Raw genomic sequence first — 10000 nt, 5'->3', positions numbered from 1 at the left:
AGATTCATGATTATCTAGAAGTACCAATTTATAAATTTCAAGGTTTGCCGAGCCTGTTTGATTGCACCCTGTCTATGAACTAAACAGCTCAGATGCCTTGGGTAGGACAGAAGGAAAAACCAGTCCTCTCATGGGAAACAGATAGAAGGCTCGACACACCCTGTTCGTTCGGCTGCTCTCTGACCCAAGAAATGGAAACAGCTAAATCTTGGTAGCATGGTTGTTTATAGTCTTTACCTTTAAGGGGAACCATCTAAAGTATAATCCTTCTGATCTTTGAGAACTCCTGGAAAAGTACCGACTGTGATCGTTTCTTATTTTGTGTTGATGGCCATATAGATGCTGGGGGAAGAGTTAGACGCCTGCAATTCCAAGTTGATGGAGTTAGATGCTGCTATACAGCCATTCTCGGAACGGCACAGTCAGCTGGGCAAGCCGCTGGCCAAGAAGATAGGAAAGCTGACTGAACTCCACCAGCAAACCATCAGGCAGGCTGAGAACCGGCTGTCCAAGCTCAACCAGGTGTGCATGCGCTCCAGACACAAACCAGAACGCTTTAAGGCAGACATTGTAACCATTTCTCTTCTGTAAATAAATGAAAAAGACAGTGCTAGCAATGATAAATGAAATTTTGCTATAGCTTACTGTCTAACAGTGTCTCTGTGATTTATATATAAACCTGTATCTGTTTCATAACAAACTGTATTATACTTTGACAGAGTTTCATATGAATAGGCTTGGCTGTATAAACTTCGTAAACTGGAGATGTAATTGTAAAAAAAAAAAAAAAAAAAATCCATCCAAAAATAAGTTTTATAAAATCAGTTTAAGACAGATCCAAATATTTTTTTCCAACATATTTTTCTTATTTCTGAATTTCACATCATGTACCCCATCATGCTTACTTTCCGGTCTGCTACCTAACCTTTTAAGCCCCACCCACCCAAAAGAAGAATTAAAAATAAGAACAAAACAAAACAAACAAACAAACAAGTCCAATTTGTGGTGCCCATATACTCACTGGAGCAAGGTCAAACGCTCAGTGACCCAGCCCCTTAGAGAAAATTGAGTCCCCATACCCCCACCGCAAGCTGTCAAGCTTGGAGTGCTCCAAGGGCATCATTATCACAATGCTAGAGTTCTCTTCTCCCTGTCTAGGCTGTCACTTTTTGGTGTAGTGGTGTGGACTACCACTGGGTTAGGCTTGGAAGTGCCTACCCGTATACCTACCCATATACATCATCTTGATTTTTGACTATAGATTGGCCTTTGCAACTTTACCGTGCATTAATCTTGCCATCGGGTTAAAGTTAAAATGAGTAGTTCGGCATGTCCTTTACGGTTTTTTCATATAGCCTAAGCGGGCCTCACACTCACTAGGTATAGCAAGTGAGGACCTTGATCTCCGGATCCGCCTGTCTCCATCTCCCAAGGACTGGGATGACAGACAGGCATGGCACTTCCTACCGGGCCCAGCTCAGAAGCTGGTGGTTGCGACTTACAGTGGGTGCCGAGGGCTTGCATGACGGTGTCCCCGCCTTGCTCCCTCCTTTACCCAGGGGGATGCGGAACATGGATAGAAGGGATAAAAAGAGTAAGAGGAGAATGCACATCCAGGAAAAGAGAAGTAACTCATGCATATCACGGAGGACTTGGATTTTTACCCTGAAGTCACTGGGAAATCCTTGACAGGTTTCCCCATAGGCAAGTGACTTCCCAGGGTCCCTTTTCATATCACAGTTGTAAGTGCCAGCCTCTGGGATGGTTGGATCCAAAGACGCTGAAGAGGGTTCGATTTCCCGCTGACAAGACGGGCTTTACATCCATGTGAGTGTTGATGACTTTTTCAGGCGATATCCCACATGGAAGAGTACAGTGAAAGGCTGGAGACTGTCCAGAAATGGATCGAGAAAGCTAAAGTCTTGGTGCACGGAAACATAGCCTGGAATTCAGCAAGCCAGCTCCGAGAGCAGTTCACCTTGCACCAGGTAAACTTCAGGGGACCAAACAAAGTGAATAGAGTAAAAACAGTCGGTCTGACCAGGTTAGACCAGCACGCAATTCTGTAAAATACCAGATAGGAAGAATGCTTGGGGCCCATCTGGGTGGCTCAGTAGGTAAAGGTGGTCACTGCCAAGTCTGGTGGTGATCGGGGAGTTTGACTCCCGGGACCTACATGATGGAAGGAGAGAACTGACTCCTGCAAGTTGTCCTCTCACCCGTCCCTGGGCACTGTGACATGTATGTGTTCCCCTCCATGTGTGTGTGTGTGTGTGTGTGTGTGTGTGTGTGTGTGTGTGTGTGTGTGTGTGTGTGTATAGGGGAGAGAGAGAGGAAGGGGAAAGAGAGAGGCTGACTTGCTATTCTGGTTTGATCAAAAGTAGCTAAGGATGAGAGTTCATGAGACTGTATACAAATATATAGCCTCCGTTTTCTTTATAAACCCCTTTCCCTGAGTCTGAAAACATTCCTCCCCACTCCTGTGGTACTTGTGATTTGTGTGTCGTTGTTGCTGCTTTTGTTGTGTAGACCCTTCTTTGGGAGATGCAGGGAATTCTTTCATAGGAAAAGATACAGGGAAGAGTGGAGAGATTAGAAGCATCACAGCCCAGAAGGAGGAGGGGAAAGACAAACTCTACCAACTGGTACCCTGTGACTGGGAACGAAATACTTTCATCTCTCCATTCTGCCTTCTCCCCTGAAAAACGGGAATGCCCAGGAATGCTCCTGTGTCAGTGGCCTGGGAGCAAACACCCGGCGTTTCCAGGGTACATGCTGATGCTCCGGGCAGGCCCTGCTTCCTGTAGGCCACAGCCAGGGCTGAGTCATGTGGCTTACTCAGAAGGTCAGAGCAGCCGAGAGCAGATTCTATATCCACACCCCGGAGGACACATTACTTCATTTCCTCTGAACTTAGGAGACAAAAATATTCCTTTTTCTTTTGGCCATCCTCTCCGGAAATTATCTCACTCTTCTAGTAAGTTACAGTTGACTTAAATGCACATTTCTAACAGATCTTGCCACAAAATACAGGCTGGCTTTTATCTAGGTTATATGGGTGGCCTCAGGTAGTCTGTATTTTCCCAAAGGACTTGTCTTTTAAATAAACTTCCCTTTTTCCTTTTCCCTGAGGTGGTTCTGGATAGTGTTTCCTCCTGGAATGTTTCCATGGCTCGAATTCCAGCCCCTATTATCTCCCTCCTCTTCCCAGTCACACACACTCCTCCCAGACACAGACATCTGTACCTCTCAGACAGCTGGAATCGTTTGCTCTGTGTGTGTGTGTGCTTAGACGCCAACAGACCAGACTTTCCTTTACAAACTAGCTGGTAATCAATGGAAATACAACTAGCTTCTAGGACTCTGAAGATGCAGTTGTAAGAACAGAAAAGATAAAGGGAATTTTAACTGTCAAGATGATACCACATTTAAAAAAAAAAAAAAAACCCTGCTGATAATTCAGTAAAATCATTTGAAAAGCAATTACTGTAATATAAGCCGGCATTTTATTTTCTGTTCATTTTACTTCCTGGATTCCTTAACTGGGGCTGTAATCCAAAATGTAGAAAGCATTTAAAATGATATTAATAATTATAGGGGGGATTTTATTTATTTATTTATTTATTTATCTATTTATTTATCTATTTATTTATTTATTTTGTATGTGTGAGAGAAAGGATGGAGGGAGGGAAGAAGGTAGGGGGAGAGAGAGGGGGTGGGGGAGGGGGGAGGATGAGAATTCAGGCACGCAAGCATGTAACAGTCAGAGTAAACCTCCAGGAAGAGACTGTTCTGTCCCACTGTGAGATTCTGGTATCAGACTCAGGTCATCAGGCTCACCCAGCAAGCCCACTGACCTGCGAAGCCATCCTGATGGCAGTGCGGTGGAACCGTAAAGAAAATTTCAATGTTGGATCATGCTTTTCTAAGATTTTTTTTTTTTTTGCACCTTGTGGAGCATAATACAAGTTTTAGGGGGGAAAAAAAAAGTCATGAAGATTTTCACTGTAGTTTCAGAAAACCGACCCAACAGTGGAAAGCAGGTTGCTGGAGTCAAGAGGGGGCCGCTTCTACCCTGCAGCAGACAAGGACGGGCCTCTCTCTCATCGAAGAGGGACGGGCGACAAAGGGCATACTAGAGAGATATAGCACAGCCCAGATCAGATAGGTCTACGTGTGGTTGACATTCGCGTTCATGACACAGACTGCTGGGCGGATTGACTTCATCCTTAACCAAAGCAAGCACGCAACCTTAGACTGCTCTGCTTATCTGCTCCGAAGGCCAGGAGGAAACTCATCGCGGAGGGTCCCCGTGTGTTTCCACCAGGAGACACAGCTGCCTGGGTTTTCCCTCCCACAAATGCAATATAAGAAAACCCATGCGTTCTAATGCCAGGTGAAAAAGAGAGAGAAATCAGGAGACACATTATGCTCTTAACTGCCTAAAAATGCCCATATATATACTAGCAATGATGTCTTACAGTTTTCCTTTCAGGAATATACAATCTGTAGCCCACAGTCTACACACATCCCGGGGTAGCTATGAACATATTTGTCAGTGACAGAGTTGTGTCACGGTGTCACGAGTTTGGACAACCCTGCCTTAGACGTGATATAATTATTTTTCTTTTTCTTTTTTTAAAAATTGGATATTTTTCTTTACTTACATTTCAAATGTTTTCCCCTTTCCAGGTCTCCCATTCAGAAACCTCCTATTCCATCCATCCTCCCCCTGCCTCTATGAAGGTGCCCCCCTACCTACCTACTCCTGTCTTCCTGCCCTGGCATTTTGCTATGCTGGGACATCAAACCCCCTCAGGCTCAAGGGCCACTCCTCTCACTGATGTCCAACAAGGCCATCCTCTGCCACATATATGTACAGAGCCATGGGTCCCTCCATGTGTATTCTTCCGTTGGTGGTCCAGTCCCCAGGAGCTCAGGGGGGTCTGGCCTGTTGACACTGTTGCTCCCTCCATGGGGCTGCAAACCCAGGCAAATGGATATTTTTCTTATATTTATATATTACATTCACTGTGAGAAAGAAAAATGCTTTTCATAGCTAAAAATAATCTAACAAGTAGAGTAATACACCCCTGTTTTTTATATTCATCATGTATCTCCCCAACTGCACATTCTGTGCTCCCCAACCTCTGTGTCCTGCGTACACCATCTCCTCAGTATGAAGTATCTGTCCCTTCCTCCTCATCTGTTAATGTGCTGATATCTTTCTTGAACCCAGTATGACCCTTATCTCAACCTACCAGCAAGTTGTCCCACATTTGGGTTGAATCACCCTTTAATACGTGGCTACCCTTTCATTTCCTTCTCCATATGCCAATGCATGTGTCTGTATATATGTGTTGTCTGTTTGTATTGTTCTACTGCTGTAAGTCCCAGCAGGCACTGGGCTGAGTGATGAGGGCTACGCTCCCCTCAACACTGCAAGTAACCTTTTCCTCCCTGCCTTATTTTGAACAAGTAAGCAAAGGTTTTTGTTTGCAAAACTTGTGCTTCTCTTTGCATCTTACAGCACTCAGATCTTAGTTGTATAACCTAAGAGCTGAATAGGCCTTCTTTAGTGCAAATGTGGGAAAAGGCACATCTCCGAGAAGAGATGTGATCAAGACACACAATGCGCCCAAGCGTCACAACCACTGACTGATATCTCCAGGTCCTGCCACATGGCGCGGCAGCCTGGGTGTGAGAGACCATGAGTCCTCACGTCCCATACTCACGAACAAGTGGCCTTAGGAAGCTATAAAGGTCCCTAGACTTGACCTTGTTGTCTATATAATGGGGATGACAATGTATATATAGCCTGTGAGTGGGCTCATAGGGGTGAGATGACCAAATGTACCATGCTCATAGTTCTTGATCTTTTCTTAGTCTATTGGGTCCTTCTACTCCTCTATACATATCTGTATCTCCCCTACCCCCATCCCTGCCTACATACCAGTTTCACAAATACGAACACTTTACTCTAGACACTGTTAGAAGAATCTGGCGAAATTGACGGTGACCTGGAAGCAATGGCTGAGAAAGTGCAATACCTTGCCACCGTGTACTGCACAGGAAAGTTATCACAGCAAATGACACAGTTTGGACGGGAGATGGAGGAGTTACGGCAGGCGATCAGAGTTCGTTTGCGGAGCCTCCAAGATGCAGCCAAGGTAAAACACAACACAACACAACAAAACACAACAACAACAACAACAACAAAAAAAAAAAAACCTGGCGTGCTATCCCAGAGAGAAAGTGCTCACCCACGATGAGATAGTTTCTTGAATATGATGCAGTTCTTTGGTTATGACTTTGAACTTTAAATGTACTCATGTTCACTGGGGCTTGTTCTCCAGGACATGAAAAAGTTTGAAGGAGCGCTAAGAAACTTGCAGGTGGCTTTGGAACAAGCCCAGACAATTCTGACTTCTCCAGAAGTGGGGCGCCTTAGTCTTAAGGAGCAGCTGTCCCATCGGCAGGTAAGCAAAAAGAATTTTGGAAGGCCTGGGGAAATGGCTCAGTTTTCAAAGTTGTTGCTTTACAGTCACAAGATTGGATCCTGAGAGAACTCACATTAAAAAACCTGGGCATGGCCAATCCTAAGACTTAGGAGGGAACAGTAGGCAGAGAAGACCACCCAGGTCTACATGAGTTCAAGGCCAGCTAGACCTACATAGTGTGATCCTGTATCAGAAAACAACAAAACTAGTCAGGATGACATGTGCTTAAAATCTCAGTGCAGAGGAGAATGAAATTGGCAGAGCCCTGGTGCTTACTGGCTACCCTGGTGCTTACTTGGCAAGCTCTGGTCCAGCAAAAGATCATGTCTTAAAATAAAAACTGTAAACAGCTGTTGAATAATGGTAGGTGAGTTTGCTGTCCTCTGACCTCCTTACACATGCGCACATATATGTTTAATCCTCATTATGCACCTGCCAGTAGGAACTCAAAGGTGTATGTGCATTTACCCCCACACACAAACACAGACATGCACATGTAATACTTTAGGATGAATGGGGCAAGGGGTTTACATTTTAAAAATAGCAGCAAGAAAAATGTTTCCAGCCCAGTGATAGTCTTTGCATGGATTCGTTGTTTAGAACATATATATCTTCCTTGAAAACTGTATTGACACACATTGACCTGGTAGCTACAATTCAGGAAATGCCTCTGTTTATGTAATACATGATAAAATTACCAATGGCTTACACTGTGACATGGCCCCCTTTCAGCATCTGCTGTCTGAGATGGAGTCACTGAAGCCAAAGATGAAAGCTGTACAGCTCTGCCAGAGTGCTCTCCGGATCCCTGAGGACGTGGTCGCCAGCTTGCCTCTGTGCCACGCTGCCCTGCGGCTGCAAGAGGAAGCCAGTCAGCTGCAGCACACGGCCATCCAACAGTGCAACATCATGCAGGCAGGTGCAACTGTGCATCCCGTTCAGCCCGGGGGCCCACGCTGGCAGAGCAAGAGCACATGGGTCATGGGTTGCTTTTCTTAGCATTGTGTGGGCTCAGCCATCAAAACACCCAGAGTGCTAAATTTGACAGTCTGTTGTAGTTATATAAAATCAAGAGATTAAGACTCTATTATGTGGATCATCCACACAGGACTGAGGAAAGATCTCTAAAAATTACCTCTTAATGAAAATTATCTTTTAGTGATTTTTTTTAAATAAATGACTCATATACATTAATTTTGTATGTGGTCATATATGTATCTGAAAAGAATCTAGAGCCTGGTGATATGGGCTTGCTAGTTTGTATTATACAACAGCGTTCATAGGTCATCCAAGTTGTGTATTTTCTGACCTAAGAAGGACATCCAAGCACAGTTCTTAATCTTTTGAGGTAAGAAGAGAAAAATAATTCCCATGAAGAAATAATGCTACTTACTATATCTTCTTCTTTTAAGAAGTATTCCCTGATTTATGCATATTATATCTCATTAAAACAATGAGTACTCATTTGATCAACCACCCTTGATCATTCATTACCTTGTAATTTGTTTGACATCAGAGCGCTGAGGCTGCAGGCCGTGCTTAATTAGTATTATCTGGGACTGGAACTCTTGGCAGATGTCTTGTTATGCAACATTGTTTTAAAATTTGGTTTGCATTTTAGTGTGTGGTATATATACATAATAGTATGGGTGTGTACATGTATCTTAGGTTTTTACTGCTCTGAACAGACACCATGACCAAAGCAACTCTTATAAAAAGACAAACATTTAATTGGGGCTGGCTTACAGGTTCAGAGGTTCAGTCCATTATCATCAAGGCAGGATCATGGCAGGCAGATATGGAGCTGAAGGAGCTGAGAGTTCTACATCTAGTTCCGAAGGCAAACTGGAGAAGGCTGTCTCCCATGTGAATAGGAGGAGGGTCCCAGAGCCCACACCCACAGTGACACACTTCCTCCAACAAAGCCACACCTACTCCAACAAGGCCACACCTCCCAACAGTGCCACTCACTGGGCCAAGCATATTCAAACCACCACAATGTGCATGAGGGTTCATGTACATGTATGTGGGTTCATGTATGTGGGTTCATGTACATGCATGTGAAGGCTAAGGTCAACAGTACATGTCTTCTTCCATTGCCATCTACTTTATTTTTTGAGACAGAGACTTCTGTTGAACCTAGAACTAGTAGATTAGCTTAAGCTCCAGGGAACCTCCTTGTCCTTGATCCCTCACCTCGCAATGCTGGCTAGAGATGTGGCTTTTTGCTTTAATATTTGAATTTGAATTCAGATCCTTAAACTTGTGTGATGGGCACTTTACCAGCTGAGGTATTTGCCCAACCCATCAGTCAGTATCTCTCATACAGAGAGAAGAAGGAAACCTTTTGTCCTGACAGCTCATCTTCAGGACAGTCTTAAGTAGGTAGAAGCAGAGAGAATCCTAATTGCTCACCTATTTTGATCCCATTAATAATTCTACTGTCTTTCGAAAAGTCGATGTAGCTGAGTGAAAGTTGTTCATTTGCACCGTCTGAAGGACTTTATCCATCTCTTTTTGACTTCCTGGACCTGGGGAAACAGAAGGTAATGTTAGTGGGAAAGCCACCCAGTGACTGATAGAAAAAACATAGTCTCATTTTTTTCCCCCCAAAGGAGGCTGTGGTGCAGTATGAACAGTACAAACAGGAAATGAAGCGTCTCCAGCAGCTGATAGAAGGGGCGCACAGAGAGATTGAGGACAAACCCGTGGCAACCGGTAACATCCAGGAGCTACAGGCACAGATCTCTCGGCACGAGGTGAGACGGAAGGGCAGGCAGAGCAAGACACTGACCACTGGAAACTGGTTTCATTTAGAGCAGTGGTTCTCAACCCTCCTAATACTGTGATACTTTAATGCAGTTCCTCTTGTTGTGGTGACCCCCAACCATAAAATTCTTTTCACTGCTACTTCAGAACTGTCATTTTGCTACTGTTAAGAATCACGATGTACATATCTGTGTACTGTTACGAATTATGACATAACCATCTGTGGTTTTAGATGGTCTTAGGTAACCCCTGAGAAAGGGTCTTTGGATTCTCAAAGTGGTGGAGACCCACAGATTGGAAACTACAGGTTTAGTGACTGGAAGAGAAGAACTCCCAGCCCTGTGAGGGATATGCTTCAGTCTTGCACAGCTGTTACAGGATATTTGAACCTGTTTCTAGTTAGGGTGTGGCTAATCCCTTAGCACACACCTTTAACCCCTCCTGCTGGAGTACAGACACATCCTTAGTACTCTCCCTTAATCACAAACAATGAAGGTAAATATCATTTGTAGAAGGAAGCGCCCATGTTTGAAAGTGACGTCTAATTGAGTAGCAGAAAAAGTGACAAATCAGAGAAGGATTTGACAGAATAGGATATGCCCACTTCTCATGAGAAAAGAGAGGAAAGGGAAGCTACTTGAAGTAGAGACAGACAGTACAGAAAGAAGAGGGGTACAGTACAGGAATAGAGTTAGAGTTCATGGAGAACAGTGCAGGAGAGAGGAGGGGAG

At 44.2% G+C, this 10000-nt stretch overlaps 1 protein-coding gene across 10 annotated transcripts in view; it reads left to right on the top strand.

Annotated features, from left to right (window-relative positions):
* The window catches only part of Syne1 (spectrin repeat containing nuclear envelope protein 1), a 493437-nt gene that overhangs the window by 315083 nt on the left and 168354 nt on the right, over window positions 1–10000 (top strand). For all 10 annotated transcript variants that reach the window (XM_029532807.1, XM_029532801.1, XM_029532799.1 and 7 more), the window contains 6 exons: window positions 340–522; window positions 1851–1988; window positions 5985–6170; window positions 6357–6479; window positions 7233–7415; window positions 9116–9259. In XM_029532807.1, the coding sequence (XP_029388667.1) occupies window positions 340–522; window positions 1851–1988; window positions 5985–6170; window positions 6357–6479; window positions 7233–7415; window positions 9116–9259 (957 nt within the window). The remainder of the gene's footprint in view (window positions 1–339; window positions 523–1850; window positions 1989–5984; window positions 6171–6356; window positions 6480–7232; window positions 7416–9115; window positions 9260–10000) is intronic.

The sequence above is a fragment of the Mus pahari genome, chromosome 21 (assembly GCF_900095145.1).
Source record: "Mus pahari chromosome 21, PAHARI_EIJ_v1.1, whole genome shotgun sequence".
In the NCBI taxonomy this organism is placed as follows: Eukaryota; Metazoa; Chordata; class Mammalia; order Rodentia; family Muridae; genus Mus; species Mus pahari.
The sequence above is the reverse complement of the archived record's forward strand: the minus strand, read 5'-3'. Positions and strand labels throughout refer to the sequence as shown.